The sequence below is a fragment of the Accipiter gentilis genome, chromosome 3 (genome assembly GCF_929443795.1).
Source record: "Accipiter gentilis chromosome 3, bAccGen1.1, whole genome shotgun sequence".
NCBI lineage: Eukaryota > Metazoa > Chordata > Aves > Accipitriformes > Accipitridae > Astur > Astur gentilis.
In genome coordinates, this window is record NC_064882.1 from 17,106,776 (window position 1) to 17,123,935 (window position 17,160).

The following is a 17,160-nucleotide window of genomic DNA, read 5'->3' on the forward strand; positions in this document are numbered from 1 at the left end:
TCTAAAGTAAAGACAGACTCCCTGGCTTCATAGCAAATCACTATGCTTACCTGCTCTGCATCGCGTCCATGTGGTCTAACTTACTGAGCAAATAGCACTAACAGAGTCTTCTCAAATTTAGCATTCATTAAGAACTTTCCCAGACACAGAGTTTCCAGTGGCTAATAAGTTTATTAACTAATCTGAAAGCACAGAAGTTCTGTACGAAATAATATTTTAACCAAGTAGGATTTATTTTCTGTTGAATACTAGAGAATAGGTTCCATGTATAGACAAAGAATTGATTACAGAGCATGGTTTTGACCAGCAGACTGGAAGATAAAATCACAGGTAGCTGCCAGAATTCATATACTGTAAGAATAAGAAATGCTGCACTCACAAAAGAGATATACAATTGTATATATTTAATGCTGACACACTTCATTTTCCTGGAGTACTAAAGTAGCCACAAATTCTGTAAAAGTGCTGAGCAAGAAAGTGGGTAGACCAATAGATTCAACACGATGTCAATACTAATATAGCCCAACAATGATATGAATACAGTCTGACAGAGACATGACATGGCAGAGAGGACACAGGATCAGAGCCATTATTTCTCTTCACAACCAACCCAGGTGGTTCACTAACAATATTCTGCTGGTGGAACACACACAGCTCTTCACTCAGCATTTTAAACTGTGCACATAAGTAACTTGTATACAAAAATGTACCAGAAAAAAATCTGCTAGAATATTTATAGCTCTCATTCCTCACCTGTGCTTTTAAAATTCCTACACCATAAGCTTGGAAGAAAGTAAATTAGTCACCATTAGTACCAAAAAAATGATATTTCTGCACTCCTAATATAAATATTTTCACGTATTAAAAAAAGAAAGACAAAACATCATTTATCAAAGATTGCAATTGTATTAGTCCTTCAAAAATAAGTCTGTTCAATTTTATCTTTTTTATTGCAATTGTCCATTTGGATTAGTCTGTAAGAGTAATAAGGTAGCAGCTTTTGTTTAGCCAGTTCAGACTGACAATGATACTAGTAAGTTAAACTGTAAAAAACCAGGGCATCTTTTCTCGTGTGATCAAGACTTCTCCCTGCGCCACTTAAAGCTAGATGAGCAGCTTAGGAGCAATCCTAGCCCCCTGCAGTCAGAAGCAGGTTTGTTATCGGCATAACTGAGGTGAGAATATTGCCATCTTGCCAGACAAGAAATACAAGAACACATTTGCCTTTTACCTTATAACAGTCAGATCTTACAGTCTGGACATTGCTGAGAGTTTTAGCATGCAAGGACAAGTAGGTTTTATTTATTCATTCATTCATTTACCACAGACTTTTCAATGGTATACACACTTCTCTGAGCACATTAACTATGTCTGTAAGCTATTAAAGACTGGGATCACGTGGATTCTTCTGGAAATTACATTTTGCTTAAGATGGCCCTCATCAAAAGAGAAACCAATCAAGAGAGACATTCACCATGCTCTGAGTGAGGTATTCTGGCTTGTTATGAGCCAATAAAGTTGTTACAGACCAAGGCAGCCTCCATAAATAGATGGGAGACTGAATACAGGAATACAGGCTTGCTGTACAGACCTCACACTCATGACCTCAGCTGACTGATCCCCAGTTGATAAAAATTACGTTACATGGTGATTATACATCCTTGGAGAAAAACTGAATGTTTGAAAAGAAAGCAGTTTACCAAACCTCCCCTCTTCTTCTCCCAGGAATTTGTAACAATACAATCCAAACTTCTATGTAACACAACTTAATGGTATCAGCTCAAAACAAGAGAAAATCCAATACAGAAATAAATAATCGCGAAAAGCATCCCCAGACAAGAATCTCAAACCAAACAATGCATGGAAAGTCTACAAACACAAAAGCTGTTTAAAGTAGCTCAGTGGCTTTGAGGCGACAGCTCTTATTTGTACAGCTGATCGAGCAGGAAGTTTTCACTGGAGCCTGAAACATAGATTCAGCCTCTTGCAGGGATAGTAAGTCTCTGTTGTAAAGAGAATGGAAGCCTCCCCTTTCTTCATTTATGCCAGATCCTATCAGCCTGCTTGACTACACAGTGAATATTCCACAGATAGACTGCAGAAGTGCAGATAACAAAATTATGATGTTCCTTTGCCCAGTTAACTAAACCCAGCTGTCAGTTCAGATTCATAAATTTTTATAAGTATTTTTATACATATGTAATAGAGTTTCCGCATGCTGGAGTTCAGGGATGAACTTTCAAGATTGGATATAGGATGATAATCAACTACCTCCTTCCTAAATACAGCTCAAATTCCAGGTGTGCTGAATATCCACTGGCATATCTTAACTGGAAGCAACTGAGTTTTCTTCTAAAATCCTCAAGCTCCTCCAGAAATTCCTAACAAATAAGGCAGGCCTAACCAGTCCAACATGAGCACGTTGCAGATGAGGTGTGGAGCTCAGCAGGATCCACACTGTCTCTGCAATATGCCAGCATGGGCATTGTTGCATTGTGCTTCTAAAACTGGAGCTTGAGGATGCAGCAGGAGCAGACCCTCAGCCATGAGCAGGTGGACCCAGCGATGCAGGGAATATTGCCAGTTTTCTGAACCATGGCTCAGACACAGTATCTGAGAACTGCAGCCCCAGGCTGTATTGAAAATAATATTTGGAGTGGAATAATATTTCAGAAGTCTCAGATGCATGGTTCTTTGACCACACTTTTATTTTCAAAAGGCAGTGGGCAGCACAGGTGGTACACACCCAGGAAGGATAAAGTATAAGGATCCCGAAATATGAGGAAGACAAAGATGATTGTTCTACAGGCATCACTCCAGTAAATAAATCTATAATACATTACTGTCTGGCAATTACTTCTGGGCAGCTCCATCTAAAAATACTCAGCACCATCAGGGCTTTTTACTAACCAACCCCAAATCCATCTACTTACGCAGTATAGACTGGAAAAGTTGGGTAGTTCACTCCTGTTGGTTTGTATTCAAAGTTATTTTCTCACTAATAGGGCAGACTTTAATTACATGGGTCTCTAAAACTGCTGTATCAAAAGAGTTGATCTCTGGGGTGAATCTGTGCAGCTCCATTAAAGGTCATGAAATCACACCAGCTGAAGACGTGCCCTACACTAAAACCACTGACTGTAAATAAAGCCTAAAAATGGAGTAACTTCATGCTAACAAGGCAATTAGCCCAATCCAGCTCTGCTTCAGTTGGTAACAATTACCATTTCACTACGGATCTTCAGAAGCCAGGTGGATTTCATCCACAGCACATATAACTTCACATCATAGGTCTCCCCCTGAAAGGGGTGAGATTGTGTGTAAAGAACTATGTGAGGGCAACTGCTACAATCTAGTACAACTAGATGATCCTGGGGCACCATGTTCAGCAAAACTTGTGTTTTACAGGGAATGGGAAAGTTGTTTAAGCAATCTATTATCATTTAGGTCTCAAAAGATTCATTTTAACTACAGAAGACAGAAATTTGTATTTTATATTCAAATTGGACTTGTAGCCTCTTCCTATCTACATTATTTAACGCACCATTTAATACATATTCTCATGTCAACGAATGAGGACAGCAAATATGACAGTTGACCAGATATGCACTGGATTTTTATTAATTTTATCTTAGCTTCCCAGAGTTATCAAAAAGATATCTGTATCTCAGATATTTAATATTTTGTAACCTTTACATAATACTGGTAATCTCACGACTCCCTCTGACTTCTATATACACATAACCAATGAAAAACTGCAGCAAAGGAAATTAAGGTAAATTATTTTTGAGAGCTAACACAGCTAAAACTTAACCTGCACCTGAGAAACAAATTAAATTCTTTTTAAAACAAAAGTCCAAAATACTGTTCAAAATTTGTTCTGTCACTTGTTCCCAAACACAAACCTCAAATGACAGAATATGCAGAGCTTTTTTTGTACATAGTTTTTGCCCACTAACAACTCTATTCAAACTAAGTAGTACTGGGACCATGCTTGCTTCCAGTTCTGCAGCATGCACTCTAGCAGTATACAGTCAAGTACATTTTTAAATGTGTATACATCTCTATTTATAGGACTTTGAGAACAGGTAGCAATATGACACATTTTCAGCGTTTGAAGAACAAAGCCTAAACTTTCTACTGAGAGAATATTTCTCATAAAAGATGCCCTGATCCTTGTCTTATAAAAAGGTTTTATTTCTCAATAGAAAAGTGTATTTAAAAACACAATTATTTGCTAAAAGCAATATAAAACTCTCCAGTTTTAACTTCATAAAAGTTTAACAAAACATAAATATTGTTTACCGCTTACATTCCTATATACAGACCTTGCATTAGATAGTTAAATAGATAGAGAGATAATAACTCAAAAATGAATGGCACAAGACTACATGAGATTCAAATTCCATGTCACACTGCACAGTCACAGGAACACAAGGAGCAGCTTAAAATCCTCAGTCACTGGATTCCTCTTTGTTCTCTTTACAGCTATGTTCCTCTTTTCTCTGCAATAATGCACCAGTTTCCATGGTCATAGCAGGAAGAAAGTATCTGAAGCTCAGGCACATTCTCTTCTACCAGGGCGCACAGCTCCCCTTCCCGAAAAACATGATAATAACGCATGAAGGCTTTTGTATCCAGCGTGGCATCAGTTTGGTCCCCAACAGACACTGCTGAATCCAGAGCAGAGTCAGTGGAGTCAGTTGTTGAAGTTCTTTTGAAAAACTTGCTGGCATTAGACTTTCCAGCACCATCTTTATTACAACCGCAGCTGCAGTCCCTGTTTTCCACTGGGCCGTTTCTAAATGCAGCTTCTTCACTCTTGGTCTGAGCTACACTTTGGTGTCCTCCATTTAAACTTAAATCCTTCAGTGAATCTGCGGCTGGTGACCACTGTGGTTTTTTGAGAGGCAGGCTTTCCATGAATACATCATCATCATCCAAACTTTGTTCTTTCAGCAGTGCCCCACGGTGACCTAAATCCAAACTGCAGTGTCGCGAATGCTGAATGGGTATGGTACTGCTGGCCCATTCTCCTTCGTTCTTCAGAGGCTTCGTTTTGTCCGTTTGCTTTCTCAGGGCTGATTCATCAAGGGATCTGGAGAAAAACCATGAGCGGAAAGATCTTCCTAGAGCACTGTAAAATCTGTTTTCTTCTTCAGAAATTTTCATGCAGCAGGCTCTGGATAAGCAATGCTCCATGCTGGGGGAATGTTTTGAATCAGTTTCTGGCTGCAGATTGGTTTGGTAGCTGCAGTTGGAGAAGACTAGCTGTGCAGGGTGTATGTCTTGGGTTTTTACAGCATGCACGAACTCACCCTTATCTCCAGATTGATTCGAGTCTGAAAAATGCCGTGAGCACAAGGCCTTGTTCCAAGGAACAAATACGTCTTGTTTCTCAAAGCGACGATTCTTTTGTTCCATAGCCCAAACGTAAATCATCATCTGGCCTCCGGGTATCAATACCCTCGCCATTTCCTTTATTGCTTTGATTCTTCTTTGTTTAGTTGAGAAATGATGGATCACTGTGAAGAAGGAAAGGCGTTATGTACTGCATATTACTAAGGTCACAGCATTTTCGTCTTCAACGTGTTCTACGTGTTTAGTAATCTTAGTTGCCATATCCCAAATACCACTCACTGCAAGTCAGCAAAAGTGCTGAATTTATTGGTACCACAGTGCAAGTTTACCCCAGAATACTCTCTTTTGCATTTATGTCCAATGGATAAAAATAGGAAAACCCCAAAGAAGGAAATTAATCTCATTTCAAAATAGGGATTCCAGAAAAGTCAAGCATATAAACTGGAGGTTTCTGTTTCTCTACATCACCCATAAAAGACCATAGCATGACTAGCTTTCACTTAAATGCCTGGCCTTTAGGTGAGTTAGGTACTATTAAGTTTGACTTTAGTTTTGGGAACATTTTTCAGATCTATCTTACTGAAAACAGAAATCCTTTTCACCATGTAACAAATACAGCAGAATGTAATATCAGTAAAAAGATACTCTGTATTTTTATATCAGTCCACTTTCAAAAGAGCTAGTGAGAAAATTTGGATAGAAATATTTTCCATTGCTTTAATTTTGTAGAAAAGTATTGCCTTTATAGATTGTTTTGGGGGAAAAAAAAATGAGAAGTATCTCAGTTACATTGCATATCTGATAATTATGATTTTTTGTTACATTATGTTATGCTATTAAAAAAATAAAAAGTCAAATTCAAAATAAAACTGTTGATCACTATATTTTAATTTTCTTTCCAGGATAATTTGAACATTTTCAAATTTCACTGCAATGTGAATTGAAGCTACCTTTCAAGATTTCTACACTGTTTCTATCTTCCTATTTGCTTGAAGGAATCAATTTTAACAGCCAGAGAATAGCTAAGACAGCTATTGTCTCTAAACTCTCAGAAACTTTAACTTGTACTGAGATTGGTCATGTTGTTCTACATGCCATCAGTACTATATTTGATTCAATCAATGACGTAAAGAAGACTGATTCCATAATTTGTTTCAAGTGGACCTGGAGCCAGCCACTTCTCCATGCAAAACATTCTATCTACCCATATAACAACATAGTAATAGTATATGTTCTTAGCTGAAGACATCTCCATACCTTCAGAAAAATTAGATTATCTTTATATGTGCTGCTTGACAGTACCCAATTCTACTTGTAGAAATAGTGTTATTTCAACACTGCAGTTATGAAAAGCATGTCCAACTAGCCCTGTCTTTATTCAAAACAATGATTAAATTACCAAGGGGAAAAAATGCAGCTTTTTTACCACAAGCCATGAAAAGCATTCTTGGCAGTTGATATTAACTAGGCTCTCACAAGCAGCTGAGAACACAAGATAGCAAACTCTGAGAAGAGTTCCTGAGTCTATAGGGTCAGTGTTTGTTTCCAGGTACTCCTGACTCTTGTCAATATTTTCTCAAATATTGCAAAAAAATATAAAATACTATTTCAATTTCTTGAACAAGATGGGGAGAAAGGAACTGATATTTTCTCTCATACTGGAGTTAGGCCATATATCACCACAGAACCTCCTGCAAAATATCAAAACCGACAGAGACAGCATAAGCATGAGAGTTTAGTTCCCCAGAAAGAAGTGCCAATTAACTTACAGAATATGTGCAAGCTCTATCTAAGCAATTCATTTAATGGGTCAAATATTCTTCATGATTAAAATTATATAATCACTCTGGTGGTTCTGCAGAAATGTAAATCCTATAAACAGGATTATACCAGCAAAGCCAAGAAGAGTATTTGACTATGTACATAAATACTTGCTATTGTCTGGAATGGGATGAAAAACACTTTATTTAGAATTAGATGGACACAGGCATACCATGTCTCTATTCAAGAGGGATTAAAATCCATCATTGTTAAATGTACAGAAATACCATGTGAATTTTTAATCTCCTCAGGCCTATAAATGGTATAAACATTAGATAGGTATGCTATCCTTCAGAGTCGTCTGATCTGATGGCACTGAAATTATGCTACAAGACCACGAAATGTGGAGAGGGCTCACTGGTTAACTAGCAAACATGAAAGCAAAGTACTATAGATACTGCTTGCATATTAGTCACCCTTTCTTTCACTCTGCATATGGGAAAAATAAATTTTAAAATACATTTCTGTCATATTTCAAGTAGTTTGTTGATTGCTACCCATAACAATTATCATGCTTTATATTTTTGCTGATAGAGTGAAACAGCCTGAAAGAAGTTCAAACAAGAGTAGAGCTAAAAATGTAGACCGTAACTGGGTACTCTAACTATTCCTCATCTACCCTTTTCCAGTTTATACTTCTCAAATTATGAGTAGAGGTCAGAGGAGTTAAGATGCTGAGATGCTTCACTCATTTTAGACAACGGGTGCTTGTATGTCTCTAAATTCTTATTTCATTACTATTCTAAGAGAAATTTGAATCGATAACACGTAATGGTTAACATGAGTTTCAAGTTCTGCTATAGAGAAAGCAAGTTTTCATTTCAACACATTTGCTGGTCAAAACAGATCCTAAGGAGGAACCAAGAGTTTATCTTGACCACCTAATCTGTTTAAACTGTGAGCAGCCATGTTTATATTATTTTTTACTTGTTTAAAATGCACGCTGGAAGGAAATCTTTTCTCCACAGGGTGAACAAGACCACATATAAACAATCAAATGATCCACATACTTCCCTGGTCAACAGCACCTCTGTGCTGTGGAACTAATGTGGGGTTTTTTTCATGTTTACTACATTCATTTCAGTAATATCTGCTGTGATTCTAAGGGAATCATTTCAAAACAAATTTAACTGAAATGAAGACACATGGCAAGAAAAGGATCCCCAAAAATTCTCATTTGCTGTGGGCCAGAATGCATGTATGTTGTCTTACCTCCAATGGAAATGACTGCATTGAAGCACTGGTCCCTAAAGGGAAGGTTAAGGTTGTCACATACCAGAACTTCATCCTCTTTCTTCCTGGCAATCTCTACCAATGGTCTGCAGTAATCACAGCCGAGATTATATACCTGACTGTTGACACTGAGATACTTTCCAGTTCCACAACCTAAAGAAAAGTATACTAGGTCAGAAGTCGTATGTTCCAAACATTTGCTATCCCACCCAAAGCAGTGAAAATAATTGGGAGGGCTTTCCTAATCCTAAGGTTTCCTGGAAAACAAAATGAGGGCTTGCTTCTACTAGCCTAACTGAGGCAGGGTTCATTTGGACCGTTGGAAGTTTTATGTTCACACCATTAGGAGTGTAACAGTACCAACATCACCAACAAAAATACTGTGTAATGGCAGGTTATGTGTATTTCTTCGGGGAATAAGGGTAAGCGCAGGTGGGAGGAGGAAGGAGTGGCCCTCTGCAGCCACTACTGCATTACCTCAGAGCAACAAACCAAGCATGCTGCTTCATACTGAGCCTTGATATAGCCTGCTAGCCTGTTTTCAACAATGAGCATAAACGGGTGCCCAGGAAAGAGCAAGAACAGGGTAAGCATTATGACCCTTTTCCTCAATACCCTTCCAGCTTCCAACTACTTCCTGATCAGGGGATTTCCTGAAGCCAGACTGTTTTGTCTTTTTAGGGGCCTGCAATAGATGTCTCTTCCAAGTCCTTCCCCAGTTTTGCTAAACCCCACGTAGTACCTCTCCTGTGCATCCCATTTCCCTCCAAGAAGTCCTAAACCACAGCTGTCATTGACACAAGTCAGAGAGGAAAATTTTAACTTTGGATGCAGACTTGAAAATAATGGTGAATCATAAAAATTCCTGCCATGTCACGGGCACATCCTCTTTCTGTCTTTGTGCCAATGCATCATAACGCATGTAAATGTAATGAACTCTTCCAGAATGTCTTCCACCTAAAAGTATGTCTTCTCAAGGACTGTGCTGTACTAAATTGAAATCTTTCAGAGTGTTCTTCAGTACCGTATGCATAACGGGCACTTTTCAAAATTAGATTAGGAAACATTCAGTGCAGTTATGGGTCAGTAGTGAAGAATAATTTCTGAAAGTTGACAGCCAAGCAGCGGGGTAGCAGCTTGGCAAAGAGAACCATCTCAGTATTGGTAATTCAATTTAAAGGCCTGGAGTTATCTTTAGAAACATCACCGCTTCTTGCAGCGCTGCTGCTCTCGTTGATGTTAATGTGCACCATTATCTAGAGAGACAGCACAGGAACTGATGGAGAAGAGCACAATGCTTCCGTGGTGAAAAAAGAGCATATTGCTAAAGCAAAAAGCAAGCACTATTCTTTGAAGTAACACTTGAGAGAAATGGAGAAGATTAATGTTGTTAACGCAGTTCAAGGAATATATGCAATAGAACATGAAGCTCTGCATGTTAGTTAGAAAGCGTAAGTTTTAAAATTAGTATAAAGTATTGGTTACGGTGTTTGCAGAAGGAACACATTTAGTCAAACGTACATTAATTTAGAAGATTCAGTTGCTTAATACAAGGCTTTTGGTGAAGGGGTTTTTAATCACAGTGAGGTTTTGGAAGTATAGGGTCCTCTCTGGAATGAAGCTAAATAGTGACACCAGTACTCTAAAAATCTACATTTGCAGGAGATTCACTTTTAAATGAGCCATCAGGAGGGTGGATTCCTTCATGAAGCTGTTAACAATGGCCATGCTAATGTCATTTATTTTGATGATTGAAAAACAATAAGGCAATTAGACAAAATTATATTTTAATAAAAGGTGGTATTAAACAGAAAAGGAAATTATCAATTGAAGATCTCATTTTGGAAATTTTAGTGCCACTAGGCGACCCTCCTCCCAAAATACATAACGAAAATAAACACAATAGTCAGATTCCTGCAGGTCTTATTAAACCTCGTAAAAGGAGGTACCCTGTGTGCCTTGATGGGAATATTCTTACTGGCAACTGGAAGCCTCTACCTACTCTCTGGATGTATCACATGCATTTAAATTATTTCAGCTGAAACTGTAACAAGGTGATCTTAAGCTTTCAGCAACCACTGTGATACCTGCTGATAAAGCCTCAAAGAACTTCAGCTAAGCTTCAAACAGCTTCCGTTGAAGTACAAAAAATTTTGGCTGAGAAATATCATGTTAAGCTGACTGTTGAATGAGTGTATGCCATAGGATATTTCCTGAGACTATTAGTGAAAATAGTGCAGACGTATAAAAGAAGGTACATATTCAAAATAACAGCAATCAAGTATTTTTGGGGTACTGCTCAACAGCAGCAGGAGAACTACATATTATCTTTTGATTATGGCCTACAACATCTTCAAATAATGTTTTTCTCTTATAGGATAAGGCAGATGCATAATTTATTGCATTTTGCTGTGTAAAAGCATTCTGTTAGTCTAAACAGTGAGGAAAATCCAATGGTGCAAAGAAGCATCTGGTTTGCAATTATGTGCTGTGTAGGACTGAAGTCATAACACAAACAAAGCAAACACACCAGGACCTGGAAACCCCTAAAAAGTCTGTAGGTGCAACAGAAAATCAAGGTATAAATTGAACATGTAGGGAAGACAATGCCATAGCAGGAAAATTAGGTTTTGGTGTCCGTATTCAGGATCATAGGGAGATTCTCAGATTGTAATTATTATTTTTTTTTTAATAGCAATCACATCAGAAGATTTCTCCTAAGATAAAGTCTTGATAGGAGGAGTCTTAGAACAAATGAAAAGCAATAAATTGCAGGGCACCAGTACTTAAACCAAGAGATCTAAAGAAACTGAAATATTAAATAACTGAGCTATTAACACTGTTTTTTTAAAAAGTGCTCCAGGGAAATGACAGACCCCTAAGCCTGCGGGGAAACTGATAGATTAAGGCTTAGCTCAACAAAAATAAGGCAAAAAATGTATTTACTGGCTACCTGATACACTGTCAAAGAAATAAAACAAGTGGTATATGGCATCTAATATGGGTTTAAAAAACAATTTTAAAACAATTTTAAAACAAATTTAAACAAGTTTTAAAAACACTTGCTCTCCAGGATACATGTGGTTAACATATAAACTAATAAAGCTTATAAACAATCTTTCACGCCACCTCAGAGAATGGCTTACCTATATCAGCAACAAGACTACCAGGCTTTTGCTCCAGAAGAAAGTTTCGAACACGAGGCCATGCTTTGCTCTGCAGGTCATTAAAGTAGGCAGCTGTATTTTCATATACACTATGCACGTGCTGCTTTTCTAGCTGGGTAGCCTCATGTTCCATCCTGAAAACATAATGAAGAAAGCTTATGTACAACAAACCACAAATTGTTGTAGTGTAGACTTTATATTTTATAGGGATGTGTAATTCAGGACCTTGTAAGTTTACATTCATAAAATAATTACACCCAGCTAACAGCCATCATGTTTATAGAATCATAGAGTAATTTATGTTGGAAAAGACCTTTAAGATCATTGAGTCCAACCGCAAACCTAACACTGCCAAGTCCACCACTAAACCGTGTCCCTAAGCACCACATCTACACGTCTTTTAAATACCTCCAGGGATGGTGACTCAACCACTTCCCTAGGCAGCCTGTTCCAATGCTTGACAACCCCTTCACTGAAGAAATTTTTCCTAATATCCAGTTGAAACCTCCCCTGGTGCAACTTGAGGCTGTTTCCTCTTGTCCTGTCTCCAGCCACCTGACAGAAGAGACTGACACCCACCTCGCTACCACCCCCTTTCAGGTAGTTGTAGAGAGCGATAAGGTCTCCCCTCAGCCTCCTCTTCTCCAGCCTAACCAGCCCCAGCTCCCTCAGCTGCTCCTCATAAGACTTGTGCTCCAGGCCCCTCACCAACTTGGTTGCCCTTCTCTGGACACGCACCAGCACCTCAATGTCTTTCTCGTAGTGAGGGGCCCAAAACTGAACACAGTATTTGAGGTGGAACACAGTATTCAAGGTGGATTCTGTTATAAAATGGTCTTTACTCAAAGGATCTGATTTTATTTCATGAAAAGTCAAGAAAAAATCTGAACGTATCATCTTGCCTGAGGAGCATTATACAACTGCATGTGCCTATTCAATAATATGCACAGTCCTCAGTAAGTTCACCGATGTAGTAAAAGCTTATCTGGTGCAAAGCAGAGCTTGTATTCAGAAGTGCATAATGATTAAGAACAAGAAGCTAAGAATAGACTTTCCAGTTGTAGCTAAGGTGAGTAGGTAAGCAAACTATTAGTATGTTATTTGAAATAGAGCCTGGACCCTGAAACCAAAGCCCCTAAATCACGCATAAACTATTTGTTGTTCATCTACCCTCTAGAAGTGATGGGTTGGTTGAAATTTTTCGGGAACAAAACCATGATTTCCCTGCTTCCACCCTGCTATCTTAATTTCTTAGCAAGGTTTTTTTGTTTAGTGATTAATTTGAAAAGTGGTTTCTGAGACTTTTAATTTTACACCTAAGCTCATGTAAAACATCAAGTGGATGCAGACACTGAATCCCTTTATACAGACTCTTACATCTTCCTTAAGATTTCCCCTCATCCATGCACCAGCCAGGTGAGACTTTAATATCTGATGGAGGCTGATGAGATTACATTTCAAAGTGTTAAGGCATTCTTCACACTAATTCAAACTGCCTGTTTATTCAGGAAATAATCCTTCCCATTATTAAAACAGGACATATTTAATTGTCCAAGCACTCAGCAGAGATTAAAGCCTGTTTCCAAACTTCTTCCAAGAAACTAAGCAATATATTATCAAGATGAAATTATGAAAGTCATTCCTTTGGCTGCATTCGAAAATGTCAGAAGCAAAGGCTTTAAACACACTGGTTCTTCTTTTTCTTTCCTTGATTTTAAAATAATATACATTTTGGAATCATAATAAAAAAATTTTTTTTCTGTCACTTCTACTGTTGAAACAAGTTATTATGAGAAAAGATTTAAAATAAAATATTACATATAATAACAAATAATGTGAGCTCTTCAAAACACTTGTCCTAAAAACACAATCTTTTTGATTTAGAAAATGGGGGTTAATCCCAGTGGCTGCAAAAAAAAAAAAAAAAAATTTAATGTACTTCAAGTTAAGTGTGTGTGAGTGCTTACAAGAATAGTATGTAAGACTTGATCCATTTCACTGGTTTTATGTGCTCTGCTATGTAAGAGGTTGGGCCAAATTGTTACAATTGTCACAGTCTATTCTGAATGTAGTATCTATGAATATCTCTCTTCAAAACATTTATGTTCAATGTTTTCACAATCCTTACTTTCTTTTTTTCTGGCATAATCCACAATTTTCTTTTATGATGCATTAGCTCACCTTTTACTGGCTGAAATAAAATAAAATAAAATTCAGTAAGAGTATAGTAAATGCCTAGTAGGCACATTTTCACTGTCATCTCAAAGAGTGGAAAACTGTAACAGACTGAACAACAGAAGTAGACAGTATTGAAACACAGGCTTGAAATGATATTACATGTGTCAGAAGCTACTCAATCAGAATTTTTCTCAGAATGCCATTTCAAGTTATGTTGTCAGATATGATGGGTTATTTGCAGTAATTTCAAATAATTATTTCTTAGAGTCAAAAGCCCATTCTTCTTTTCTTGTTTGACCCTTAAATAAAACAAATTAGGTGTTTCATGTCTGCAGCTATCTTTCTTCTCTGCCTCAAAACGTACTCTATCTTGTTGTTCAACTGCCTAGAAATCCTCTATTTATAAGTAGAAATTCCAAGGACTAACAATCATTTCTTTTCTTTTGTCATCTGATATGCTCTTTGCTCTAGTTTATATTTCATGTTTGGTTACTATGTGGTTCAGTGTTTCCAAGTGTTTTTATCTTTCCACTTGAAGCTCTTTGTTCAATCTTTGCAGTTCTTAAAAAAAAAAAAAAAAAAAAAGGAGAATGTTTTCAATCATTCATACCAAATTCCAAATGCTACAGAAATTCCAGTTTATGCCAACTACAGAAGTAGCTGTCTGAACTGAAGGTTAATTTGAATATTTTAACTAAACACAAAAGCCAACTTGGACTTGACTTAGAAGACGGTAAGAATTTTCCCATTGATATAATGTTATATTATACTTTTCCTAAAACATCTTTATTGGATTCCAATGTGGGCTGAAATTTGGCTTAGTTTCCTACTGAATTGCAAGACCATTAAGTTTTTCCTTTAACTTTCTCATTCACTGGGACTGGTACTGAGTCTTCTGCTTTACAGGACATGCTAGAGACTTCCACGTATTACAACACTGCATTAGAGGTTATTATTTTTAGATACACTTAATAAACATTGTCAAGATAATAATTTAGTTATAATCTTAGAATAACAGTAGTCTACTAAAATACAAATTATTTCATTTACCATTTCATTACAAGTTCCATTCCTGCTGATTGTTTATACTTTGTGATAATTAAGTCTCATGATTAAATTAGACTTGCCAGTTTGACTTTCCAGTCAAGATCCATAACACTATCAGGTTTTACTTTGCAGCACAGCAGGGAAATGTCCTAGAATAAACCTCTTCATTTCAGTGTTTACAAAGGGCAAGAAACCAGTGGAGTCTGACTGGACCTGCAGCTGGACCAGTTTCACACTAGTCTAATGTCACTGAAAACATCAGAAACTTAAAACTGTGTAACTTTACAAGCCAAACTCAATACCTCTTTTTCTCTTTATAAACAAAAGCAACCATTCCAACTTCTTTGCCTTGAAAGTACCAGACTGTGTCTCTGTTGCACATGAATTGTAGAAAATGTTCAGTTCATCCAACTTCTGGATTGTAACTTCCAGGATAATTGCAAAGTCTGTTTTGCAAAGCAGGTAATGAAAATCCAAGCTGTCCAGAAATCCCACCACTTTGGCATCTGTTCCAGTACTCATTTAAGTTACCTGGAAGCTGTCCGATAAGACCAGCAAAGAGAAGAGCAGAAGGCGGTAATTATGGACATACTTTCTCCATGCTCAATTCTTCTTTTCTTGGGCTTATGCTCCCATCAAAGGGCTCACGCAGAGACTTGGTGCAGAGTAGGGAGTGTGCAGTAAATTGGCACCCAGCTGTTCAGTCACTCTGCGGCAAGTCTTGGTAAGTCCCTGAAATCTGGATGCGGCTTAAGAAATGTCAGCCTCCCGCAAACAAGCAGTTTGGATAACAAATGAAGAGCACGATTCTCTTCCCTTTCAGTGCTTCCTGGCAATCGAAGTTCGTTCATGGGACTACAACAGACCCTTGTTGCAGCTGATCTATGAAGTGAGAAAACTGGATGAAAGTTGTAGTGTAATTTCTGCTGAACTTGCGGGGAAACGGATCACCAGTCCATCACATGTAACTGTGGTATATAAACAAAACTGCTTGAAAGTCAAGAGGTTATAGTCCATTGACTCTTTCCTACGTTGCCGTTTTCCTTCTTTGTTAAAAAAAAAGCAAAATAAAAAATAAACTAAAATATTACAGCTTTCCAGGAGGTAAAAGGAATTGTACAAACGTATGATAGCATATATTTTCATGGCTACATATCTCACTAAAAGTTCCTTGACTCCAAGGTAATCCAATTTCTTTCTTTTCCATTAATATTTTGCAGCCTTTTAGACAAAGGGTACTGCTTTAAGGAAACTCATGTTGCTTGGATATTTTCTATCACTGCTGATGTAATAAATACATTTAACCATGTGACCGTGACATGACAACAGCCAAAAATTAATAACCCTGGTTTCCAACATTTTAAAAAAATCAGGATTAAAAAAGCAATTAAAATTAAATTTTCCAAATGGAGAACTTTAGTGGTGTTTATATGAAACTTCATCTCCATCATGAATAGGAAAAATTTAATCCTGATTAATGACTGAGGGGGAGTGAGGGGTGTGTTCAGACTTTTCTTTTTTTTTTTTTAAAGTGCCTGACTTGCAATTTTGACTAACTGTATTCTTATCCTTAAGTGGACAAAACAGTTGCTGGCTCCCAGATGCAAGGGGTGCCCTGACATTGAAGCACAGGAGGTGGTATTCAGTCCAAAAACTCTGCCTCTTCCACAGCCTACCCAAAGCTTTCCACACCTTCCTGCAGTTCTTCTGAATCCCTTGCAGCCCTCCCCACCTACCTCGTTACCCCCTCCCATCCACCTAAAATTTTCACGTCTTCATCCATCTACCTTAGCATGTGCTATGTCACCACCACTATTTTAATTTGATGTATAATACTGTTAAATCTTGACCTGGATCATGTTTAGTTCTTTCTTGCATCTACTTCCAGGCCAGTCACAATATCTGGAACATTGTCCAAACTTTTTGTCAATGGCCTCTTGGAAGCACCCTGTGATTTTCATGGTAGTCGTCAAATCCTGCATTGCTCCTATTTGTCTTCAGATCAATCGCTCTTGATTAATTCGAGACACAGGCCTGCCTTTTGTCTTCTCTCTTGCAACTGCCTATTTTCTCTAACCCTTTGATGAGCAGCAGAAACTTACCCAATTCAGTTTGAGTCAGATATGCAAGATTTCAGACTATTAATGAGGGCCCCTCTTAGTTACACTCTTCACATGCTGATGGGAATTCTCAATCCCATTTTGGATTGGGAGAACTCCTACTTCAAAGATGTAGGAAATTCAGCACAGTTGTGTCTCTCTATGTTGCCACAGTAACATAAATCTTGGTTACGCATGCAATTCTAGCTATGGATGCAATAACCTAATTAATCACTGGCCCTATATTGAACAGT

At 37.7% G+C, this 17,160-nt stretch overlaps 1 protein-coding gene across 3 annotated transcripts in view; it reads right to left on the minus strand.

Moving 5' to 3' along the window:
• Positions 1–212: 212 nt before the first annotated feature.
• TRMT9B (tRNA methyltransferase 9B (putative)) overlaps positions 213–17,160 on the minus strand; it is a 130,897-nt gene continuing 113,949 nt past the window's right edge. For 2 of the 3 annotated variants that reach the window (XM_049794200.1, XM_049794196.1), the window contains 3 exons: positions 11,562–11,716; positions 8,395–8,568; positions 213–5,525 (listed from right to left, as the gene is read on the minus strand). In XM_049794200.1, coding sequence (XP_049650157.1) covers positions 4,489–5,525; positions 8,395–8,568; positions 11,562–11,715 — 1,365 coding nt within the window. In that variant the 5' untranslated portion in view covers position 11,716 and the 3' untranslated portion in view covers positions 213–4,488. Of the gene's footprint in view, positions 5,526–8,394; positions 8,569–11,561; positions 11,717–15,109; positions 15,776–17,160 lie in introns of all 3 variants that reach the window. The other variant, XM_049794192.1, reaches the window with a different exon arrangement.